The sequence below is a fragment of the Euphorbia lathyris genome, chromosome 2, assembly GCF_963576675.1.
Source record: "Euphorbia lathyris chromosome 2, ddEupLath1.1, whole genome shotgun sequence".
In the NCBI taxonomy this organism is placed as follows: domain Eukaryota; kingdom Viridiplantae; phylum Streptophyta; class Magnoliopsida; order Malpighiales; family Euphorbiaceae; genus Euphorbia; species Euphorbia lathyris.
Genome location: NC_088911.1, coordinates 107,693,569 through 107,720,837, shown reverse-complemented (window position 1 = coordinate 107,720,837; position 27,269 = coordinate 107,693,569). Strand labels below are relative to the sequence as shown.

General features: G+C 32.0%; 2 protein-coding genes across 2 annotated transcripts; both read right to left on the bottom strand.

Moving 5' to 3' along the window:
* Positions 1–2,882: 2,882 nt before the first annotated feature.
* On the bottom strand, positions 2,883–4,030 carry LOC136220918 (ethylene-responsive transcription factor ERF062). The gene has a single exon (XM_066008758.1). The coding sequence runs from the start codon at positions 3,952–3,954 to the stop codon at positions 2,932–2,934; it is 1,023 nt and encodes a 340-aa protein (XP_065864830.1). The 5' UTR covers positions 3,955–4,030; the 3' UTR covers positions 2,883–2,931.
* Positions 4,031–24,871: 20,841 nt separating this feature from the next.
* On the bottom strand, positions 24,872–25,728 carry LOC136219357 (uncharacterized). The gene is made up of 3 exons (XM_066006740.1): positions 25,574–25,728; positions 25,343–25,443; positions 24,872–25,197 (listed from the first exon to the last, which is right to left on the bottom strand). Exons 1-3 carry the CDS (start codon positions 25,577–25,579, stop codon positions 25,098–25,100), a joined length of 207 nt encoding a protein of 68 aa, XP_065862812.1. The 5' UTR covers positions 25,580–25,728; the 3' UTR covers positions 24,872–25,097.
* Between the last annotated feature and the right edge of the window lie 1,541 nt (positions 25,729–27,269).

Sequence of the window (27,269 nt, the reverse complement as noted above, 5' to 3'; positions counted from 1 at the left end):
CCTGAAACTAACCTATAAGATTCTTCCTCGTCCATCCTTGATTTTCGAACCTCTTACTATTGCTTGATTAACATCCACATGCACCCATACTCTAGCGAAGGAGCCCCACTCATTAACAGACGTTTTATCAATTTGTGTCACGAGTCCAGCTTTTCGAGCAACCGCACTAATAGAGTTTTCATCCCTGCAGTTCAATGGTAGATCATAGATTCTCATCCAAAACTCACAGTGGTTTAATTCAATAGAAGAAATTTGATCCATGCCCTGAATATCCGCCAAAAGAATAATTTGCCTCTCGTAATGCTAGGGGCCATCCTGTAACACCTTTTCTTTGTCCCTTTTTGTGGCGAATTCGCATAGAAATCTCTGTTGGCCAACATCCCTAATCTGGAACCCATGTCCTAGCTTCCATGCATACTCCAGGGCTTGAGATATGGCCCTCAAATTCAGAGGCTTATGGTTCATAACTCACCCCAAAATACAGTGCTTTGTAACAGATATTTGATTTGCCCTAGCACTTCCTTCTAAGTCAACGACTGCATCTTCGTTGTTTGTCAAACTGAAATTAGCTAATCTCTCTTCGAGTTCGTCTGTCGCCATTGCCAATTGAAGAATCTCAATAAGGAATTAAGAAGTAAAGTAGAGCAGGGGAGAATAAAAAACCACAAGGGCTAAGATCCTCACTTGCATCTAGTAACCCTAGAAGCCGAAGGAAAGAGAAAGAGACCACAAGGGCACGAGAATGATTTTGTTGGTGTTGTATTCGAATAATGCCGACCTCTTTGTATAAGTTACAAAACTATCTTAACCTTATTAGATAAAAACAATTTTAATTTCTAACATACCCTTTAGATAGTGAATAATTTCATTTTTACTACACAATTATTTTTTAAAGGAAATTACACCAAAAAACATGTTTTAATTTTTTTTACATTTTTCAAAATATTTTGCCTGTAGTTTATCATTATAGGTATTTAATTCATAATATATTAAACAATTGTAACTTTATTTTGAAAAATGTCAAATTTCAGTTATTTGTTTTTATTTTATTACTTTTTGATTAATTATTTTGAAAGAAAAATTGTACGATGAAATTTGGATAAGAATTGAAACTGAAAATTAGTGAAGGTAAAATACAAAAGAAGTGTTTTGTTTCTGAGTTAGGTTCTGTTTTTGCAATGATTTTTAATGGAAAAGGGGTAGTTTTTTAACGGAGTTTATGTAAAGTTGGAGCCGTTTTCCAGAAGAAAAAGAAAACAAACAGGTATGACGATTTCTGAGTTTTTCACTTTCATGTTTTTTGACATTTTAATATTTTTTTGTTTCAAACTCTTTATTAGTTGTAAATACTTCACTAAAACATGTGTTTTGTATAACTTACCCCTTTTTTTTTTATCACTTATTAGTTTTAGATAACAAACATATATATAAAAGTTGAAAGAAAAAAAGTATTTGATCTTTAAATTTTTTCTGAATTTTTTTTTCTTCTAAACAAACTGATTTACAAATATTATATAATATAAAAATATAATATATGTTGGTAAAAAAAAAAAAACTTGATGTTTGAAATTATTTTAACAAACAAACGCTAATGATAAAATTGTCATTTATGACATTAAAGGTTTTTATGTATCTTGATATGCAAAAATATATGTAACGCTGAAAGTTATGAGCAATTTCACATTTTATGTATAATATGGTGTAAGTTTACTTTTAGGGCCCGTTTAGTAAGATGTAATGGGCTTTGTAATGGAATTCCCATTACATTGAAGGGTCATTACCATGTTTGGTTGCACTTTAAAATTTTGTTGTAATGGAATGAGAAATCCATAGATTAAATTTTATTTAACAACTATTGTAATCCCCATTACATAAAAAGATGGATTGAATTCTCATTACATCCAACAACTAATCCCAATTTCTATCTTTAAAGTTCCATCTAACCTCTCATTTTTCAAATCTCACTTCTCATCATTCTCAAAAACGCAAAAACTAGAAAACCTAAAAACGAAAAAAAAGCAAAAAAAAATGAAAAATGAGAAAATAAAAAAAAAAACGGTGAAAATGGAAAACGAAAAACGAGAAAAATGTAAAAAAATACTATGAAAACACGAAAAATTATATACTAATTTCACGATTTTCATGTTTTTTTTTTGTTGATTTTAATTATGTAAATAAAATTTTGCGATTATATCTAACTAAGCAAACATAAGTAATGTAATGCTAATTACATTTCATCATTTTTTTTAACCAAACATGATAATGGAATCACCATTCCATTCCATTACATTACAAGTTTGATTACATTACATTGCATTACGTCATACCAAACGCACCCTTAATGTTGGCAACTAAGAGTAATTTTACTCATAAAGTTGATAAGATGACTAAATTTGATAAATAGTTCATCAAGTTGTCCTCTCTTTAATGAATATTGCAATCTACATTAATGTATTATTTTATCACTTGTAAAAAAAAACAGATCACAAACATATGAATACACATGATTTTTTTTTTAAAATTTCAATGCCTTTTTTACGAGTTTGAAAAAAAAATCCAAATATATTGTCAAACTTAAAAATAATCTTCAATTTTATTATTAAATTATAGAAAAGCATATATTTTTTTAGAATTAACTAATATACAACTAGCACAAAATAAAAATCAAAATATTTGTATTTTATAATGATATTCGAAATTGATATAATTTGTTAACTTTAAAGGTAAAATTGAATTTGATTGTTAATAATAAAAATAAAATTATACCATTGACTGTCGTTGGAAGTAAAATTAGTAAAGGATATTAATTAACTTTAACTAACTTAAAATCTAAAAAACAACAAAATAAACAGTTAAAAATAGATATGAATAATCCAATCCAATCAAACAGGTAGAAATTTGAATTAAGAAAATACTAATGTTGAAAATATATCAAGAATACAAAGCATCCCAAATCATGTCCATATCCAAAGAAGGCATTCTACTTAACTGAACTGCTTCTGTATCATATGATCCTACTTTCATCTCATCAATTCCATCTTTGCTAATTTCCCATTCTTTTTTACCCAAACCTGATTTCACCTTCACATTCTTAATTTCAGACGATGATGATGATGACGATGATGTCGATTTCAAATCAAGCTCCTTTTTCTGTCCCGAAATTGCTTCAATTTTGGCTTGAAGAAGAGCCGCAGTAGTTCCATTTAAACAATTAGATTTCAATTCATTCTTAAGATCTGGAAAATTCAAATGTGCATAATCTCCCCTTAACATATACGCCGCCGTATCATACGCCATTGCTGCTTCTTCTGCTGTATCAAATGTCCCTAACCATACCCTCGTTCTGTTCCTCGGCAATCTTATCTCCGCCACCCATTTCCCCCAATGCCTTTGCCTCACTCCTCTAAACAGCTTCCCCGAGCACGACGTCGTTTTCTGATTCTGCAATTTCCGACCACTGTACTTCATCGGCTGTGTCTTTGTTGTGCTTAGCCAGTAATCACTAAACCCTTTTGTCGGATACTTTGTTAGTGTTTCGTTGACTCTTAGCCATTCGGTCTTCTGTTGAGGTGTGGAAAATGAACTTGAGTTCGGAAATAACAACGTTGGCTCGAAGTCCAATCCTCCTTGTTTCTGATCATTTGATTGTTGTAAGAACAAAGACAAATTTGGGAAATTTGTTGGGGAAGATGGTTGGGATAGTTGAGATGAGGAAGAAGATTGATTTATACTTGGAAATGATTCTAAGAAATTTACAGGAACCCAAGTTTCATTGATGTCAGAAATTGAAGAATTGTTCAATCCTGAAAGAAATGAAATTGAAAGATTTTGTCTTTCTTCACCAGAAGATGATGATGATTTGATCCCATTTTTAAGGATGAGATCATGAAATTCTGTTTGGATGCCATGAAAGTCATAACAGGATGAGATTGCTTTTTGGGTGAAGTTTTCCATTTTGGGAAATTGGATGATAATGCAGAGAAGGTAGAGGAAATTGAAAGGAAGGAGATACAGATTATATTACAGAGAGAGTAAGCAATATATATATTTATGTTTTAAAAGTAGTTTATGAAATGGTAAGGGCTTTAATTGATTATTTTATGGTGATAAAGGAAAAGCTAAATTATCGTCTGAGTCAGATCTACTAGTTCAAACAAAACTTTCATTTCGTGCTTTCCATTCATGATGTTTTTAATCAACATAAACCAATCAAATTCTGACAACTCACTCTTCTTTTTGCTTACCTGCCTTCTGGGGGGGTTTATTTTATGGGGGTATGGATATTCTACCAATACGATGACTAAAAGGAGAAAAAGAATTGAAGGGGAGGCAAGGGAATATGAGCTGATTTTGAGGAGTTATTTACATGCCTGAATAAGATTGAAAAGGGTGAAAGAGGAGTCGCGAATCAACGAGTCCATTTTGATGTCTAAATCAGTAATTAAGTTGTAATGTATACTTTGTATTTATAGGAGGATTAAGTTGTGCATCCTAATATGTAAACAAATGCGAGCTCATGAACGGTTACAACAGTTGCTCTTATGATTAAGCTAATCACGGCATTGGATGTGGGTAAAAATGTGTGCGACATTAAGACCTTATTCGATTGATCCATGTGGCTCCGACGGTTACTATTGAGGGAGGAAGTGTCTCATTGATCCATGTGTATTCATGATGAATTGTGCGATATCATATGCCCCCACCCAAAGATTCTGAAACCAAAGTGTTTTAGAGTTTCGATATATCGGATGACAGAAGGGTGAATCTCTTTATGTGTTGTCTTGTGTTGTTGAGAATTCAACTAAAGATGAATTTTTCTATTGACTAGTCGTTTCATTGATAATAAAAAATTGTCTTTCATTTCTTTTATTATGACACGTAGTCATACAATTTCTCTTTTTTCTTTAGGGAAATGTAGTAGGTGGAAACGTGATATAGGGTCATTAAGTACCGATAGGCTATGTGAGTACTAAAGCATGACGTCACTTTCCTGCCTTTATGGCTAACTCTCGAAATTTCTGACAAGTGTCATTTTCACATGTCGTTTCTCGTCAATCAGTGTCATTATTACAATTGTTTACCCTTCTAGGCTTTCTTAGAATAGAGTGTGTTGATTGGAAACCTTTTATTAATTGCGCCACCTCATCATCTTCCCTAAAGACCTATAAAAGAATGAGAATGTGTCTTTAAGGATTTTACTACTTCCCTCTGCCAATCCTTAGAGTTTTGAAACAATAAGTCTTTGTGTTTTTTTTTTGTATGAAAGGTTTGTAACGAAAGAACTCGAAGCAAACTCACAATCTTAAGAGTATTGAAGATTCAAACTTTTTTGTGAACATACAAAACACTATTATGGTCCCTAAAAAATCGAAGTCTTCCAAAGTTACAAAAAAAAAGACTACAAAAAAAGCCAATTCCTCTTTTTTCCATAAGGATTGTGGCTTCCTACACTGAGCTTAAAAAAGTGGACACTAGTTTTCTCGCTCATGACCATAAGTAATTTAATCCACCATATGGGTACCTAGGGTTTTCTTTCTGAGCTTTTGAATTGGGGGGTTACCCTTTCCCCATAACCACTTTATGTCGAATGTTCTAAAAGAGTTTAATCTTTGTCCCTGTTAAATCTTTATAAACTTTTCGCACGATTTTCTAACTGTTGCCAGTGTTTGCGATGAATTAGATACTAATCTTACTTGCCCTTTGTTTTGTTTTGTTCGCGATGAATTAGGATTTTCTAGCTATTGCCAGTGTTTGCGATGAATTAGATACTAATCTTACTTACACAGTATCAATTATTTGATGGTTATCTCACGAGGGGTAGTCAATTATACCTTCCGGGTACGTCGATCCAAGAGAGAATGGTCTGAGATCTCCATGGAGGAACTTTGGACAGACACTTTGGTAGAGACAAGACTTTCGAGACCGTGAGCTCCTATTACTATTGTCCAAGGTTAAGGAGGGATATGGCTTATATTGTGGAGCGATATGGAGCTTGCCATACTTCTAAGGGGCACACCACCAATGCGTGATTGTCTATGTCGTTGCCGGAATCTATTTGGGAGGACCTCTCCATAGACTTTGTGTTGGGGGCTACCTAGAACTCAACGAGGTATGGATTCTATCTTTGTGGTTGTAGAGCGGTTTTCGAAAATGGCTCACTTCATCCCATGTCATAAGACAAATGATCTACGACAATTGCTAAGTTGTTCTTTTGGGAGGTAGTGAGGTTGCATGGGGTTCCAAAGAGTATAATGTCGGATAGAGACACGAAGTTTATTAGCCATTTTTGGCGTACCTTGTGGGCTATTCTTGGCACAACCTTGAAGTTTAGCACTACCGATCACCCATAAACGGATGGGCAAACGAAAGTGGCCAATCAGACCTTGGGCAACCTATTGAGGAGTAAGTATCGGGACAAGCCCAAGATGAGGGATTATGTGATTGCACAAGCCGAATTTGTCTAAAATTCCGCCGTGAGTTCCACTATGGGAAAGACACCTTTTGAGGTTGTGTACACTCCTGCTTGATCTAGGAGACACCTCGAATAGGGAAAAGAAGAGTATAGCCGTCTAACACCTAGCCAACGAATACCACCAAATGCACTAAGAGGTGAAGCGGAGCATTGAAGAGAGGAATATCAAGATAAAAGCTAACGCAGATGAGCACCAAAGGGACATTCAATTTGAAGCGGGGGATAAGATCACGGTATATCTAGGCAAGGATAGGCTTGCAAGTGCCCTAGGTAGCAAGCTCAAACCAAGGAAGTATGGTTCATGCAAGGTTACCAAGAAGATGAGTGCCAACGACTATCATATCGCCCTCCCCAATTGGCTCGGTAAGATGTCAAACCATTCAATGTGCGAGATTTAAGCTTATGAAAACCGGATGGACATCTTGAGACTACAAGGAACGAATTGGGGTCCAACTCCTTTAAAGAAGGGGTGAATGATGCAGACATCTCCAACATGGACCTGATGGGAGGAGCCGAAGCGACAAAAAGGACATAAGTAAAGTGACACGTCGTGTCATATTCCACTCGGCGTGTCACTTCAGTTCTGCTTTTTTTATCGCTTCAACTCCTCCCGTCGAATGTGTGTTGGAATTGTCCGCATCAGGTCACTTTTTTAATTGGTTGGTTTTCCAAGATTAAGCCTATAACTACTTAAGATTACCGAATACATTATATATAAAAATTGCTTATGTGTATTATAATCCTTATGTACTAATCAAGTTGGGCAACCTAATTTATGATTGGCTACTAGATTACAAAATGTTCATGATTTAGGGAAACCTAATATTATCATATTAAATAATTATCAAAATAATATTGTCCTGACCATTGAACAAGCCCTAATTCTAAAATCAAGTTAGGAAATTAATATATATATATATATATATATATATAATGAGGAAATTAATGGCTGTCTTTTAGACTAATTAAACCCCAAATAATTAGCAAAAAATACTATAAATTATTGTTAATGCTTGCTAGAACAACATGAATACCTCATTATTTGGCTTTTTTTTAGAACCAGCCACATGTCCCTTGAGATGTGTTTAAAGCCACTTATATATTCATTTTCACTAATACAGAAATCTACGAAAACTCTTTTTCATTAGCATTTTCATGTTTCGTGTCTGTTTCAGTGGCTGTTCCTTTTCGTTTCTTAACTATTTTTTCTTAAACATAATACTTTTCGGTATCCGTTTTCGTTTCGTGCAACATAGAAATTAATGGGATCATCTCTCTTAATTTTTCTCCCCCAAATTTATGTGGCTCAAATGATTAAGGTATGGTCTTAGTTTGCAGCAATATAAAGGTAAGTTCCCTAGTCAATGACACATGTAAAGACCAATTTTTAAGTAAGGAAAAAAGAAGGTTGTAAATAATAGAAAAAAGGAAACCCATGATGGAAAGAGATTCCACAGTACTTTTTAGTTGTTCCAATTAAATTAAATTATATGAAAGGAGATAGCACATGGTGTTGCCTAAGCAAACTATAACTTATGTGTTTTATTAATTATATGTGTCTAATTTGTGTAGCCTAAGAGACATGAGGCCATGTTTCTTCAATCTCTGCTTTTTTCTTTCTTTCTTTCTTTATTCCTCATCTTCTATTTTGGTCCTCAAAAATGAATAAGAAAACTGGAAATTGAAAAATATGCATTTTAATTTGAAAACATGACTATAGATGTACCTCTTTAGGTTAAAAGATGTAGATTAAGCATGTGGATCAGCAGACACCACCACCCAGTAGAGACACAAATCAAATGAATATATATACGAGGATTACCTAACTATGCATTAAATGTGCTTTCCTCCTTTTGTTTTTAAGTATAGATTAGGTGTTTCATCAATCTATACTATATATAATTACGGAAGCAGAGAGAAATGAGAAAAAGTGTTTTAGATGTCTTTTTGATGAGTTATCAACGTAGTAAAAAATCAGATTAAAAATATTTAATTAATTAAAAATAAATATTTAATTAATTAAAAATAACAAATTTATATTTATAATATATTAAATAATTGCTAGCCTATTAATTAAAATAATAAAAGAAAGCAAGAGTTACGGGAAGATGAAAAAACACAAAGCAAAAGAAATCCAAAAGTCACAAATAAACTTCTATATAAAGCATGATAGATAGTATTCCACCATTATATTCATTGGTCACGATAGATAGTATTATATTTCTGAAGGTAAATATTCGATTTTTTTCATATGTTGTAGTTATTTTGTTCTCAATTATATTGTTGTTTTATTTTTATTAAACAATAGTTGTTATAGTTTCATCTTTCAGATTTATTTCTGTTGTTACCCAGGTTTTATACCTCTCGCTATCTTATCCATGTTTTCTTTTTTATTTGTCTTTTTTTTCCAAACTGATAGCTTCAATTGAAGAAATCCGACAGAAATAGAAGATGCATGAACAACTAAAACCGGAAAACACAAAAGTGTCAAAAATTACAAAAAATTCTTATGTTTCTCAAGGTAATTATTCGATTTTTTTTCCATATGTTGTAGTTATTTTTGTTCTCAATTGTGTTGTTGTTTTCTTTTTATTAAACAATAATTGTTATAGTTTCATTTTTCAGAGATGAAATTCCATTTCTGTTGTTACCCAGGTTCCACACCTCTCGCTACCTTATCCATGTTTTCTTTTTTATTTGTCTTTTTTTTTCAAAATGACTAAAATAAAGATTTTATAAATTTGTATTATTTTTTAGTATATGTTGCTAGGTGTTATCGTTTCGATTGCTAACTCTTAACTAAAATTTAGATTTTCGGCTTTATATGAACTCAGTTTTTGGCTTTCTCAATTGTGCTGTTGTTTTATTTTTATTAAACAATTGTTGTTATAGTTTCAACTTTCAGAGATGAAATTCCATTTCTGTCGTTATCCAGATTGCATACCTCTCGCTACCTTATCCATGTTTTCTTTTTTATTTATTTATTTTTCAAAATGACTAAAATAAAGATTTTGTATATTTGCATTCTTTTTTAGTATATGTTCCTAGATGTTATCGTTTTGATTGTTAACTCTAACTAAAATTTATATTTTCGGCTTTTTATGAACTCAATTTTTAGTTTTAATTGAAGTTAGATTAATTTTTCTAATTCCGAACATGTTGAAATCCATTCATTTTTTTAGTTTGAGTTTAGCTAATTGATATGGATTGTATTTTTTATTTTTATGCATTTTGGTACAAATAGATATAAAGTTTCACACGATAGTTGTTCATTGAAGTTTGAGACATATTAAATAAAATATTAAAGAGATAATGGAATATTATACTTACAATGAAGTTTATTTCAATATAAATTATGTTATATTATTATTATTATTATTATTATTATTATCAAGAAGTTATTTTTTCCCAATTTTCTAGACAAGGAGATTGTAAGCGTCTAATACGCTTGATAAGATGTTTATTCTTGAAGAATGTGGATTATGCTAGATACGAATTCAAAATCAAGGTAAATAAAAATTAATTTTTGATGCTCAAAATCCTAAAAATGTACATTAATTATGGATATTGAGATAATTGCTTTTGCAACATTGGCTTATATAATTTTTAACTATTATATTATGGTTCGTACAAAATTGTTAGTATTTCAAGAGTTTTTAACAGATGAAAATGAAATATGATCATAGGACAAATTATTGAAAAATATTAATTAAGAAAATATTATTATTTGAATCTTTTCAAATTCTCAAATGTTGAGCATAATGATTCTAATTAATATAATTAATTTCACATATTAATTATAAAACGTTTTTTTGTACTGAGTGATTACAATTGTGATTTAATTCTATTTAACTAAAATTAATTTATGAACTTAATACTTCATTAAGAAAAAATAAAATGTTTAATTAATGGGCAAAAAATATTTTCACTCTCCTCTTTATACGCTTATGTCTCGACATTCTCTCTTATTTAAAAAAACCGAGAGGAAGATGGTTCTCTCCTAATTATCTTTTTCGTCCCTTCATTTTTTTTTTCAATTTTTTTGTTTGTTTTTCTTACTTACAAAATTCAATAATTTATAATTATTAGAAAATATTAATAAAGTCAAATAAGTGATATCTGCAAGTATGACTGATATTCTATATAGTGAAAGAATGAAGAACAAATTGATCGAATGTCTTGATGAGATATTACGAGATGAAAATAGGAGAAATCATCATCTTAAACTGATTCAATTAGATATATTGGGTTGTAGCATAATATATTGATGTTGCTTCCATTTTAACATAGATTGTAATTCTTTTGTATCGTAGATATAATATTTAATTTTAATTGTAGTTTAATTCAATTTTTGTTTACCCTATATTGTAATTCTTTTGTATCGTAAATATAATATTTAATTTTAATTATAGTTTAATTCAATTTTTGGTTTTTTATTATATTTTAATATATTTCTTAATTAATCTGCTATTTTATTATTATTGTTTCACAGAATATTTGGAATATGAAAATGTATTAAAATTCCTAAAAAGTACAAATCATTGAATTTTGTAAAAATAAATAAATCATTCATCTTTAGTTAAAATTCTATAAAAAAAGTAGTCAATTATTTTTAAATTTTAATTTAATTTGATTATCATTAAAAAATATATATTAATTTCAAATATACATAATATAAATTTTTTTTTCATATCATGATATAAAATTATTTAAAAGTAAATATGTCAATTTATTTATATATCTAAATTATATAAAAGTTTCATACCCCGTGCATCGCACGGGTTTTCGACTAGTTATTATATAGTTTCTGAGTTTTTTTAAGATCCAGCGATAAATTTTCAAGTCCAAAAAGCATTTGCGTGGATAAAAAAAATTTAAATATGATTTTTTCTCAAATTAGAAATTCTTACCATTGTAGGATTCCATATTGTGCATAGTTTTACTATTTATGTATACGTATGTCCTAGTTAGTTAGTCATAACTCTAGTGTACACATATTCAGCTCAATCTTAGATAGTATCGGAGCTATAAATGTTTAAGTACAAAAACCCCTAGATTGATGTCAACTGAAATAACCCCCTTCCACTCAATCTTCTTCAATTTTCGGCTAACCCTAATAGTGGTTTAACCATGGCTAGATTGATGCGTAACCAAAACAGTTATGAGGAGCGTGAAAGGACTTCACTCAACGGGATTCGCATCTCGTAGAAAGCTTTCATTTTTCTAGCTTAGAATATTCCGGCCGAAGTTTGGGATGGACCGTATTGTTTTATATTGTGCGTGGTTCGGTTTTAGCAGGATGAATGACTGTTTTCAAAGAATAATGAGAGTCGTCAACCATTGTTTCCACTATTTACCGATAATAATCGGTATAGTAGAGGTCGCAATGAGACTGTCATACCCTTTAGAAAACGGGTATGTGGACTTTCTATCTACTTTATCTTAATTCAAAATATCTTAAGTATTATTTAATCAGTTTCTTTCATGAATTCTACATTACACTTTCAACCCTAAATAGTTACTATGATGTTACACAATAGATAAATAAATTATTAGCGGAAGTCGAGATTTTCTCCGATTCTTGGATTTATTCAAACATTTAGTAGATTATAACATGATAATGTAAAAATGAACGAATAATGAATAATATTAATGAAAATGTATATAATGAATGAAATATATTCACAAATAAAATTTAAATATTAGGATAATAATAAAGATAATGTAAATCTTGAAAGATAGAAAGAAAAATAATGAAATCATATTCTTGATTATTGAAATTATTCACAATATATATGTACTAAAAATAATGAAACAGGGGTTTGAAAAGTCATTAGAGAGCAAATTATTTGCGCTAATTATCCCAATTCTTTCCAATGAATGTTTCAGAACCTTAAATATTCGTTATTATATCTAAGAAGGTTCTGGAAATAAAAATAGGGTATTAACTGACAAAATACCATTTTTCCTAATAGTAATAAAAAGTTAATATAATACTAAAAAATTATGATAATTACCTAAGTATTCTCAAAATATATTCCAATGCAAAGAATATTCATTTTAATATTCTAATAAAATAAGATTTTTACCAATAAAATTATAGTTTTAATAATAGAAAATGCTAATAAAAAGCTAATGAAAATCTAGAAAATTATGATAATTACTGAGATATTCTTAAATTATATTCCAATGCTAAGAATATCAATTTTAATATTCATGGAATCCTTGAGAATGAAATAAGACTTCTATCAAGAAAATTCTTTTTAAATAGTAAAAAGCTAATAAAAGCTAGAAAATTATGGTACTTACCTAAGTATCCTAGAAATATATTTCAAGGTGATGAATAATCATTTTAATATTCTTGAGATCCTTGAGAATAGTAGTGATGAGGCCTTAAATTAGACTCAAATGAAATGAATTTTATGGTCCTAGTAGAGGACCTGGGATGAGGTCAGGAATTTAGGTTCAGGTGAATGATTTATGAGAAATAGATGGGGACCAGGGCCTTAATTACATGCTCAAGCATTAAGACGCTCCATGAATTAAGGCATGCTAAGTGCTTCTGAGGGGAGCGAATGGCGGGGGAGATCTTTATTTTAGATTCCCGTAAGGGTGACACAACTTGAAGCATGTGTAGAGATCTATATTTGCAAGGTTTGACTTTTTGAGCGGTGAGTTCAGCTCAGGTGAATGAAACCGTAATGGTTCAAAAAGGCATTTTGGCTATAATTTCTTAAAGCCTATGGAGTTGAGACTTTGATTTTCAAAGATTCGAGTGAATTTGGTTTCTAGTGTAGAACCGGGGCAAGGTCAAATTAATTTTTATTTGGGTGGGTCAAATCACAGATTGTGAGACCTGACGGGTGCTGAATCGCGATTTCAAACTCAGTAATAAGATATAGTTATTTGATTAGAGCTCAGACGTATTTTTATTTCTTGAAAGACTTTTGTTAAACAAAAAATTTTGCCCCTTCGATCAAACATGACATGTACGTACTACTATTTAGCTAAGGGAAAACAAACTCGTGGGGAGGATCAAATAATTTTCCTAAGGATTTAAGTGGATGATTCTTCCAAGACAATAAAAATGGATGCTTAATTTTTCAAGAGAATTAAATGGATGATTTTTCCAAAATAATTAGATGGATGCTTTTTCCAAATAGAATGGATGATTTTTCCATCATCTCCTTCTTCAATCCAATCCCACTCTCTAATTCCACTCTGCCATGTCCCAACACTCGTCTACATATTTGCAACCTGAAAAAATATGCCAGCCGTGCTCCACATCCCCATCATACAAAACGCAGGTAATTGGTATATTAACCCTTCGATTTGCTAACCGAGTACATAACAGTAGTGTTTTGGACGTCAACCTCCATAGAAAAACCTTAACCTTTTAACGGTACATTAAGATTCCCCAATAGCTACCAGCCTTCTCTGTTCGCCTCCTCATTTCGCACCCTCCCAATCAAATGGTAGCCTGACTTGACTATATACACGTCGTCCTGTGTAAAGTCCCAAACAATCTAGTCCTTCCTAGGGCTGCACAAAACTAACCGGAAAACCGAAAAACCGATTTCCGAAACCGAAACCAAACCGAAAAATAGGTTAACCGTAACCGATGGACTAGTTTACGGTTTTTATTTTAAAAACCGATGGTTAACCGAAACCGAAAAATAAACCGATTATGTATTAATACACATAAAACTAGTATAAATATATGTAGAAATTTAATTATCAATCTATAAATATACATATTTGTATTTAATTTTTAAGTTAAAAATATCAAAATAACTTAAAACTTATTTTTTTTTGGCAATTTTGTTAATTAAATTTGAAATTACATATTTTTATTTAATATTTAAATAATTATATATTTATTTTAAAGTGAATAATTATAGATGTAAAGTGATATTTGCTACGAAAAGTAACTAATGGTTAACCGACCGAAATATAGGTTAACCGACCGAAGTTTATATTAACCGAAATATGGTTAACCGAATTAAATGGACTGGTTAATGGTTTTTGTTAATGGACTGGTTAACCGACCATGTGCACCCCTAGTCCTTCCTATTCGTCATATTGGAACCACTAGGTCCACAATCTTGTCCACCTCCTCCTAGCCAAACTACTCATCTAATTTCCCAATTTTCCAAACGTTTTTAAAAAAATAATTAAAAATAATTAGTGCGGAAGTTACAGAGAGAAAAATCTGGATCAGTTGAAGACTCTTTCAAATATGTTTTAAAATTTGATTAAGAGTATTAGTGTAATAATTATTTAATTAGATTACTAAAATTAAATAATTAAATAATTAAATAAAATTTCTCCTAAAAAATATAAAAGTCCGTACCAACCCAACCCAACCCCAACTCAGTCCGGCACGCGGTACGCAAGTGTGTGGTGGTATCATACATCATGTAGGTTCTCACTCTTCCACAAAAGCGGGTACTCATTGGGCCACACCCCAAGTGTGTGAAACACTAACATATAAACACTTGTAACAACTAATATTTTTTTTTCATGTGAGATTTTTTGTAACTCTTTCCATATCCCTTACGGGACTCTTTACATTTAAAACACATTAGTCATTTTTACAATTTCATAGTATTGGGCCAAACCCAACAAGTATGATGTATGCATCACATTGTAATAGATTTACGAGTAATTCCAGTCTTGAACATTGGAAAACAATTGGAAGAGTTTCAGATTACTTAAAAATAACAAAAAAAACCTTGACTTATATTATAATAAAATCCTAGCTCCATTAGTGGTTGGATTTTTATACTTGGTGAAAGAGTTGTAATTTCAATTAGCGGTATGTACAGTCTCTAATTTCAATTTACTATCCCAGATTAGTAACATCCCTTGATTGGATAACTAAAAAATGAAAACAAGGTCCAATCATAGATTTTATATTAACCTTTGACAAACCCTTACACACAAATGTTCATTGGGTTTGGGGTGTGTACAACACAGACTCATACCATCATGTGTTTTTAATTCCATAAATTAATGAGATTGTGAGGACTCGAACATCGACCATTTGATCGAAAAAACTCTGATACCATATTATAGAACATTTTAACTAACAGCTCAAACTGATAGTTAAGATGTTAAATATACCGTGGCTGGAAATCAGGGTAAGATTGGCAACTGAGAAGTGGTCTGTCTATATAAGAAGCTTTGTCTTTTTAAAGGTGATGCTATGGAGGCATAGCTTGTTAGATGTATATATATAATGTTTTTTAGTTATAAATACGGTGTATGTATGTACAAACTTGTATTGTATACATTGCACATTCAACAGATCCATCAAGTATGATATAATTAAAATATAATTGGTGTGATGTATGAAAGAGAATAAAAGGACTTGGGGACGAAGCTTAGCCAAAGTAATTAAACATTAAACAAAATGTTCTTTTAGGAACTTTAGCTAACCATCAAAGTATAAAACAACATGCTAATCAATCCAACTACTCTTTGCACTTCAACTTCCCTTTCTAGGGTTTCTCAATACCTTTCTTTTTCTTATATTTTAGAATCTAAAGCAAATATACCTATAAAATACAATATAACTTTTTTTTTATTTTTTTCACGTCTATTCATATATCTGTGGTTTGGCCATGTAAAACGAAGAGCGCTTAATGCGCTGGTTAGGAGGACTGAAGAGTGGCAAAAGAATGTAACAGTGAGGGTAGGAGAAGACCTAAGCAAACTTGGAAGATGGTGATCGGGAGTGATATGAGTTTATTGGGGGTTGAGGAAAATTTGGTAATGGATAGGAGGTAGTGGATGGAGAGAATTTATGTCGCCGACACGACTTCATTTTACGGTTTTATATGATGGTTCATGTTAACCAACCCCGAATCATTTCGGGACAAAGGCTTTATTGTTTTTTTTCTATATTATTCATATGTATGTGATCTGTTATTAATAAGCACTAAAATGGCGCATATGTAAAGTGTAGATGACAAAATTTATGATTGAGAAGACAATATGATGAATTATTTCTGAAATTGATCCAATTTGCTAACATTAAGAGCAAAATTGCTTTTGGCTGCCAATGTTAGAGATAAAATTGCTCCTAACCGTTAACATTAGGGGTATTTTTACACCTTATCCCTATAATATAATAAAGGCTAAAATTATATTTTTATCTTCGAAAATTTTGGGCGCAATTTTGAATATAAATAGAGTTCGAATGTAGAAATAGAAGCTCTTAATATAGTTCAAATGCAGAAATATAAGCCATACAGTGTATCGGTATACTCCTGGCTTTTCAGAACCACTCCATTTGTGATTTTTTTCCAATTCTCTTCGTCTTCATTTGTGGGTATTGATTACAATCAAACAGGTAAGCGACTATGCATCTTATTTATTTTTAGAGGCAACAAAATTTTTTTATTATACATTCAATATGAGTTGGATTCATTATTTGTGTTCCTTACCCTGTTTGTTAGAATCTTACTATCATAAATTATGGATTTCGATTCACGAGTTGAATCTCAATTTTACAACTATAGCTCTAAGCAATGGAAGGCTGACTTTACTACTATTTGACTTAAAATTACTTTAAGTTAGAAACATTGAGCAGGAATTTTTATTATTTTTACATTAAAATATATATCATTTTTCTAAATTAAAATGTTGGATACAAATTTAAGTCTTATAAAAAATTAAGAGGAATAATTGCACCAAAAGTGGAATCCTTCTATTGTGCAAATTATTCTCTCTTTTGTTTTAGCCCAAAACTCTCTCTTTCCTTCCTTTATATCCTCAATGGAATTGAGGAGCTTGTCTAGGTAGGGAATCTATTCATCTTTCAATTCAGAATCTTTCATTTTCTTCAATACCAATCCCCTAAACCCTCATTATTATAATCTCCTATTAAGTAACTAACTTTATATATTTATATATATATATATGGGTGAAATATGGTGTGATAATGACTTATGGTGTGGCAATGAGCTTATAGTGTGACATAATAAAACTAGATAGTTTTGGTAAGGAAATACTTTCTTAGCCGCGTGTGGGAAAGAGGTGACAAAAGGATTGCTCCTACGCCGTTTCCGTGAATGATCGAACAGATTAATACGGCGGATCTTTGGAGAACAGATGCCGATTTGCTTTACAAAGTTGAAGCTGTAGCTGACGAGATAGGAGCAGATAAAGTTGGAATTAGATTATCTCCATTTGCTGACTACTGTGAATCAGGAGACTCAAATCCTAATGCTTTGGGACTTTTTACATGGCAGAATCCTTGAACAAATATGGAATTCTATACTACCACATGGTTTAACCCCGAATGAAAACCGTTGCAGAAAAATCGAAAACTCTTGTGCCTATGAGAAAAGCTTTCAAGGGTACTTTCATTGTAGCTGGAGGATATGACAGGGAAGATGGAAACAAAGCAGTGGCAGAAAACCGTGCAGATGCTATTGAAGAATCTGATGTCCATTTATTCAGCAGATGTATATGAGAGAGCTGATGGTGCTAAATCAGACCACTTGTTCCATGTAATTGTATTATTTGTTCCAACTAAATGTACGATTTGTTCCGAGTGAATGTACCATTTGTTAACTGTATTATTTGTTCCAACCAAATGTACCATTTGTTCCGAGTGAATGTATCATTTGTTCCAGAAGGATATTTATATAAGTCTGTGAAATTACCATGATGCCCCCGCACGTTTTTTTAGAATTTCTATTTATTTACGAAATTGCCACAGCCTCCTTTCTTTGTCACACTATAAGAAATATGTCACATATGATCTCTTCTATATATATATAATGCAAAAAAAAAAAAAAAGAATTATAATCTGATTTCCTAAGAAAACCTACTTAAAATTGGTTAATATGAATTAGATTAACAGGAGTATTAATTTCTTAGAATCAATAATTGAGTAATCAAATACATAATTATACAACAAGATAGTAATATATTTATGCTCTCTTTTTCATGTAGTTTAATCCTAAGTACTCAATAAAGTAACAGAAAATAAGATTGTGCATTGACATTTGAATAATCAAAATTAACTGATTATTGTACATAATTGTATCACTTTAAACTATGTAGAAAAAGAGAATACGTCTCGAGTTCGAGTTCTTGTGTAGCTTTAATTAGAAAAAGATCTACTTGAAGGATGTCTGACGAGACTAAAACCGAAAAATCGGACAAATATAAAAAAACAAGTGAACAGGCAGAAAAGGCAGGAGGAAGATGGATTAAAAAATGTTATCTTATGCTGAAAAAACAAAGTTATACTTACCTATCATGACTCCCACCATTACAACTAATTAACTTATAATATTACTAATTAATTAGCACTTTTTGGTTATTCTAATTGCAACCAAAACATGATTATCAACGTCTTGCCCTTATCATCATCTGCTGATTAGATTAGTTTAGTTTATAATTAGACAAAATTAATGGTGCTATCACAAAAGATAGAAACAAAGTCACTGGAATCTAGTAAAACATATGGTTAGGTCATTCAGAGAAACTTGTGTGCCCAGCAAGCGGCTAACCAATCTCATACTGACACCTGTTGCAATGTTTGTGATCATCCATTTCTCACCACTAAATCAATTTGATGGCTTCCTTTATTTTATTATTAATCACGAATGTCACCCTCCAATTTTTTTCTTCAATGTGCAACTTGTGTTTTTGGTTAATTTTATGAGCTAAAAAGTCAAAATTATACTTAATGTATATTTGAACGATAAATAGAAGGCTTAATAGGCACCCAACTCTTTAAACTTGTAACTTTTTTTACCTGGCCCCATCAATTTAGGGGACAACCTCTCAACCCCATCAATTCTCCAAAAACATCACATACAACCCCTTACACCCTTATGTTCGGTCAAAATATTGATCCGTGTAGAAAACGTGTTTGACTGTTGACCACACCAATATCACGTGTCACTTTTTTATTAAAATTTTCCATTCTGGCATAAGAATTCTGATCGAAATCCATCTTTGGTAGTTGCTCGCCGAGCACAAATGGACTTGCTCACTACGATTTATATATATATATAAGTTAAAAGTTGATGTTGTATAACTAAATATTATATTTTTTGTGGTTTGAAATAAATCATTAAATGTTATTTTGAAAATCTGAAACAAACACATTCGTTTATTAGGAGTCCACATTGTCTTCATCAGCAAGGTTTAGATGTTGCATACAAAGACTAATATATATCAAGTTGAGTTTCAATTTAAGAAGTCATGTTCAATATATTTTAACCATTAATTATAAAATCAATAATTAAAACTTGATAATTAAATAAATGAATAATTTATGAAATTTAGCATAAATTCCAACCATTAATTTTGCTATCAATAGTCTAAATTATGATATAACATCTAAATTGAAACCGAATTTGAGAAGATTCCAATCCAAAATATAAACACATCTTATTTTGTGTAAAAAAAATTGATTAAACACAGTAAACATTTAAATTTGAGAAATTTCAACATCATATTAAAAAAATATTTAATTTAAAATTTAAATTTGTGAGTGTGAGGAAAAGAAAGTTCATAGGTAAATAATAATTAGTTCTAGAAATAATCTTACTATTTTTAAAAATACATATTTCTTTTTCCATAAATATTAAGTTTTCTTGTTTATCTTGGATTTTTTTAATTAATTAATTTATTTATTAAAAAAATGCTTTCTGCAAGGAATTTAAAAAATGAAAGAAACAATATATAGATTAACTAATAAAACAAAGCTTTCTCTAGTAAAATATATAGGTACATTCCTGATTGGCATGTGCAATCCTAGGAAAAGGATAAGTTTGTTTAGCTAATTAATTAGCAACCACAACAACTCCATCACACACCAAAGTGTTTTTATGCACTTGTTTATATATCATTGACTTGTTTTTTTCTTATTCTTTTTATATTATCCTTTTTATATGTTTAATTATATGTAATGTGTTCTTTTTAGAGAGGTGACCACACAAGACAAATAAACATTATAGTTTAATGGAGGCAACTATTACATTTATTAATTTTTATGATTAATTTATTTTTAGGTAATGATTTCTAAAGAAGAGATGTTTTCCAGTACTCCTTTTTGGTGAGGGGACCAATTGCATATGGTTAGGTTGTAATTATTCAGAATTTATTTTTATGAACAAAATGTGGAATCTGTATACATCATATATGAACATATAATAATTGTATAAGTAGATATTAATTTCTGTGGCATGAGCATATATGTAGTAGCGTTTGGGGTTAAATATGTATTCGAAAAATTCAAGTACCCTGTGAAAAATTAGGTTTGATGAATTATATTTATGAAAACTGTAAATAAAACTATTTGTGGGAAACAGAGGAATGTATTATTTTTCTTGAAAAAAAAAATATCAATTAAGTTAACATGTCATGTTATCATAAATCAATATTTTTCAAATACTCGGTTAAAAATTAGGATTGATGAATTATTTTTATTGATGAGTGCAGAAAAACAACATGAAGAAGGATCATGAATTCATATAATTAATTTAGTGAGATCTCCTTCCATATTCGCATGGCTTCAAGACCGAAACTCCTTCTCGATGAATTCTTCGATTTATTTGCGCGAAGAGTTTGTTCTATTGTCAAATAGACAATTACCGCCAGAGAATATAATTAATTGGCTTCAGGTTGTAAATTACTGTATTATTATAATGTATAATTGCTTGTAAAAAGTTTAATATATGTTCATATATATAACATTTCTAATAATTATTTATTATTTATTATGTGTGTGTTTTTTACTAGACTCAATCTTACACAAAGGCAAAGACATGGTTTGGGGCATCGGAGCAACCTTAGTTGCCAGGAACCACCTCTTCTCACGGGTAGTTCAACCCCCAACAATCAATCGGAGAAGAGGGGGATGTTGGGTGCAATTTGCACTCCAACAAGAATTGAAAGATGATGGACTATTATAAGCCTTGGCAAATTATGTTGTTATTCCTTATTTATAAGGTTTCACTTCATGCTATCATAAGTTTGATCAAATACATTGATAATGAGCAATAAAAATATTTGAATCTGACTTAGAAGGTATTTAATCGGATCCTCTTCGTCGGATATTTGATTTGTTCTTCTAAAAGCACATTCATTTCGAATTAGGGTGTCCTAGTTCTATTCTAAGTAGGAGTCTTTGACGAGAACCATTAGCTCCTGAACTGTAGGAATCCTACCACTTTTAGGATTTCTTCTTATTCACCGTTAGATGTAGGCTAATTAAATCTAAGCCTTAGGATGCTTTGAATCTCCACCTTAGGATTTTAATCAGCCTACATCTAACGGTGAATGACCAAATTCACCGTGGTCATTAGGGTCCATGTGAAAACTACTGTCTATATAGACAAGTGTCAATTTAGAATATGACTCTTAACTCATATATAAAAGGTTCTCGTTTCCTCAAGAGGTGTCTTATGCAACACTGTTCATTACTTTTATTATTACTATAACACTAGCTTTCTTAGAATTGGAACTGATATGAGGGTTGGAGAGTTCCTCATCAGTATCCAATCATTCTCTCTCTATTATTGCAAGCACACTTGAGGAATGTTGAACCGGATCTTCCAAGATCAACTATGAGATCCTTTGGCAATATTTTTCACCGACGTTATTATTAATGCAATGAGCGTGCAGCAGAGAAATCATCATGAGTTCGTCGAGTATCGATTTGAGAGTGGTTGAAGATTGGATTTTAAGCCCAGAAGATTATAGTGCCTTTGCCAGATTCCTCTCTTCCTCTCGAAGATAACCTCACGACATCTGCCTAGCTTCCCCAACCACTGGTTGGTTCTAGAGCTAATGATCCCTTTCTGCTCCCCAATTTAAGAGACTGTTACAGTCGGATTCTAGGATTTGAATAGAGGTCTATTGTATACCTACGTACTCTTCTTTTTACAGATAAAGACACTATAGCTCATAATAGCATATTTTCAACGATGGTAGTTCATCATGTCTTTATCGGAGCCATGCCATATACTAGCAGGCAGGTAGATTGGCCTTTAGGAGGCTGGATATGTGGCTCCCTAGTAGATACATGAGAGGCCCAACGCCCTAACATGAGGTAGGATTCTAGTACTGAGGTGGACTAGAATTTGAACAAGTAGATGTTTTCATTCCATCTAATTAATTGCTTCTTCTATGCTTGAGAGGCCAGATTGTATTTTTATAATCCTGCAGAATATATGATCACCTACTTCTGATAGACAAGGTGCAGCCTAAGATAATTATGTATGCCACTTGGGAAATAAATTTCAATATCAGGAACAGAGCTCTCTTATTAAATAAATAAACTGTGTACCATATAACCATAATAAATTTTCATGGAGAAAAACATGGGATAGGGTTTGATTTATTTTTTTCTTAATTTAAATAAATAAATAAATAAAAACCATGTTAGCCTAACTCCCAATGCAAAGATAAGCAACTCTTAATACTCATTTTCCTGTATTCAAGGTCCTAATAATTAAATTACACCAACAATTAATGTAACAAACAATACATGTGTAAATATTATGTTTGTGAATTCAATTTAGCATATCAAAAACATCAAGTACATTATTCCAAAAAAAAAAAAAAACATCAAGTACATGTGGAATTATAAACACCACACAATGTTTATAAGACCATCTCCAACCCAACATCAACTTGATGTGGAGATTTGACGATGGTTGGAGAGCTCTCCAACCATCGTCAAACTATATTCGCATTTTGATGAATACAGTTTTTCTTGAGCCAACCATCGTCAAACTATATTCTCATTTTGATGAATACAGTTTTTCCCTATCAAATTTGATGTACTATCAAATAATATTTTATTATTACTTTCTTACTTTTTTTGTTTACTTTTTTATATATATAAATATAGTTATTGTATATTTTGTTATATAATGTTATTATTTAAAATGAATCTTATGTTTGGAGAGGGGAAACGAGAAAATGGAATGGAGCAAAAACATTATAGCAATATCAAAATAGAGAAAGAAAATGAAGAAAATACGGTTTAATGTAGAAAAATGATGAAATGGATTAGAGATGGTCTAAAGAGGTAAATTATAACAAAAATCAAAGGTGAGGGACCAAATCTCACCAAACTGTAAGTTCATGGACTGAAAGTCAAAATTTTGAATAGTACATAGGGTAAAAATATCAATTTGCCTAAGAATCTTCTAGGGAACAGGGATTAGCCTGTTAACAATCCTACTACCAGCATTTTACATTGAAACCAGCATGAGTAAAGCCCAAAACACCAATTCTGCTACAAAAGCTACCTTAACAAACTCGTCAATGACATCCTTTAATTACTGAGAATTTTAGCATGACATCTATATATACACACACCATACCCTATTTTCTGTATATTAAAACAGGGGTTTTGTAACTCATGAGCTTACTTCTAAACATGGTGAGAATCTTTGTGCAATTGGTAGCCCTACAATTGAAAACCAATATCATATTTTCAACCAGTTTGCTGGTTTTCACAAGTGCTCCAACCATATAACATGGTTAGAGAAAGACAAAAAAATTGCCTCACCAAGCCCAGGGCTGTCAATTTTTTACATGACACAGGATTTACACAGACAACCCGCTTGATACGATCCATTACACAATTATGATTTTTGTGTCATTTATATCTTATATAATCATGCAGAATATATAGATTGCATAACAAGATTATGACACAATAACTCATTTTGACACATCTAAACCCCACACTCTTCCTCAACAATCTGTGTTCCATCATGAACATTCACCTTAGCTCACAGAAAGCCACATTTTCCTTCGCTAATTCCAGTAAATACAGAAAAAATAGCTACGTACAAAATGTGCACAGACCAATGCAAAATGTACTTAATAGGCACAGCATCTCCAGTCAATAGACAGATTAATCACATGATCAAGCAGAAAGGAAGGATCTCATTTCGTCGAGTCAACAAAGAGCTCCAGAACTCTTTGAGCTTATTCAACCCCGAAAATAAATTAACCCTTTGTTTGGAACAAAAGTCAAGAGAGTTCAATCACTAATTGAGATACTCTAAAACGAATTCCCACAAACTCATGCCATTTTTTGGCACGATTTCTAATTCTCACACCACAACTTAACCTAAATATGAAAGAATTCAATTCATTTTATTTCCAAATACGAAAATTAAGTAAATAGAACCCAAAATGAGGTTTCTGAACACTCTCTTATGTATATCTCATAAATGTTCTGATAATATCTTAGATTTGAATGCATATAAGAATAGAACATGCAATGAACAAGCCACTATAATAGAACAACAAAAGATCAGAAGTTTTATGCCAGGTTTGCCATGAATATCCAACATTCTACAATCTCTGTAATTAATAAAGTAGTCAAAACTGACAAGCTATAACTCATATTAAATCCAACAAATTCCATTATCAATAAGTCAAAAACGAATGAAAACACAAACCAACAGAGATTCTCAAATAACACATCAACTGTTGTAGAAAATATATTGAGTTTCAAACAAGAAAGATAATCCACAGATACTGCATTGAACACAGATAATAAATCCGCAAATTAGCATCAAGGGCTACAATCTAAAAAGAAAATCCAACCAACAGATCTAACAGCGCTCTATTTCTTATCGTTTTTTCCTTTACCTCCGGCAGATTCCCCGGCCCCAGAAGCCTGGGCAGCCTTCTTCGCTGCCTTCTCTTGCAGAGCCTTACCGTCCCTACGTGATCAAAGAAAATTGAGCAAAATATCAAAATTCCGAAAAACCTAGACGCAAAAATGCTCCAGTAATTACAAATCTCATAATTAGAACCAATTTGGATCTTCCAACGGAAAAATGACAAGAAAATGGGATCGAAATATACCTTTCCCGACGCTGCTCAGGGGTCAAGCCGTCTTCCTTAGTCTTGCTGCCCTTGGTGCGAGCCTGAGCTCTTTCACGATCTTTCTCTCTCTGGTTTCCGCGTATGGAAGGATATGAATCAAGGAAAACGCAAAACTACAAATTCAAAAACCATAAAACTGAAGAAAAAAAATATATAACTAAGATTGAAAAGAAGAACAATAATGAAATCATGGAAATGGAAAAGGATATGAGTCATTATTGGCGTCGTCGGAGAGAGCAGCTGATAGACCAATTTATTAGATACAGTTGAGGTACAAACTATAGCCGGATAAAGTCAAATTAATAGATGGAGAGAGGAGACACCAAAACTTGGACTTTCTTGAAGGCCGCGTTTGGCGGTCTATATATTCCAATCCTGTTATAACCCGGAATAAAGGAACGGTTATGGGCTTATATTAGGCCTGAATTACCAAGTTAGTCACTTTTGTTTTTGAGGAAATTACATTAAAGGCCTAATACATACTCAGTCCCCTAAAGTTATCCGTTTTGTTCATTTAACCCTCTTACCTTAGGACAACCCTTTAACCCTCTAAACTCCAAAAAAAATGCTACTTTTAACCCCATATCGTCCGACGTGGCATTGACCTAGTCAACGTTTGTGTCTCAAACACAGGAGGCGCGTGGGAGGATTTTGTTCTTGCCTCCAACGGTAAAAAAAAATGCATACACAGCCCCCTAAAATTGTCCATTTTGTTCATTTAACCCCCTCACCTCACGGGATAACCCTTTAACCCCCTAAACTCCAAAAAAGAGTTTAGGGGGTTAAAGGGTTGTCCCGTGAGGTGAGGGGGTTAAATGAACAAAATCGACAACTTTAGGGGGCTGGGTAATGCGGGATACACACGTGTCACACGCGTGATACACACGGACAACATTATATCTCGGCAGTCTAAAATATGGGGTTAAAAGTAGCGTTTTTTTGGAGTTTGGGGGGTTAAAGGGTTGTCCCGTGAGGTGAGGGGGTTAAATGAACAAAATGGACAACTTTAGAGGGTTGGGTATGCTTTAGGCCTACATTAAAAAAAAGTTAATTACAAAAAAAAAGTGGGTCAAATGGGAGGCCCATTTACATATTTAACCAATTTACTCAACCTACTACATATCTAGACTGATTTTGTGTGACTTTCTGATAATACCCTTAATATTTACGCGCGTCTCGTCCCCTCCCGTCTGACTTCGTAGATTCCATATTATGCGAAGCCTGCGAAGCTAATGTTTGGATTTACTTGATTAATTTTAATTAGCATATGCGAAGCCTGCGAAGCTAATGTTTGGTTTACTTGATGAGTATAATTAGCATATGCGAAGCCTGCGAAACTAATGTTTGGTTTACTTGATGAATTTAATTCGCAAATGCGAAGCCTGGATGTGTTTTGAAGCTAATTCGCGAAGTGGTATATAACAAAAAATGTCAAACAACAATGGATTCTAACATTAAAATCATAACATTATCAAAATTTACAACAAGATTGCCACAATAACAACATTAAAATCATAACATTATCAAATTTTACAACAAGATTGCCACAATAAACTCCTAACAAAGTTAACCTAACTAATCCGGTACCAATTTTGAAGCGGATGAGTAATTTCTCGCTCTACAGGAAGTCCAGCCCTTTTGGGATGAGAAATGGAAGTCCAGACCTTTTGGGATGTACGTGTCCCATGGTGCACACCAAGATTGGCACAATCTCTCCTAACCAACCATTTTAGGAGTGAATGTGTCAATCTTGAGGGAAATTTCTCCATTTACAGGAAGGAAAGTTATCTCCCCTACAGCCCAATACGCCACCTTCTAGAAAGGGATGTTATGTAATCAACCACCTTCAGAAAAAATTAATCGTGTTAGGCAGGGAAAAAGACGATTTTGGCTTCGCGAAATGAGG

What these genes read in the sequence shown, in the direction of transcription:
- LOC136220918 (XM_066008758.1), bottom strand. Translation starts at nt 3,954, where the DNA reads ATGGAAAACTTCACCCAAAAAGCAATCTCATCCTGTTATGACTTTCAT.
- LOC136219357 (XM_066006740.1), bottom strand. An exon ending in CCTGAGCAGCGTCGGGAAAG is followed by an intron (nt 25,198 to 25,342) that starts GTATATTTCGAT and finishes TTGATCACGTAG; the next exon opens with GGACGGTAAGGCTCTGCAAG.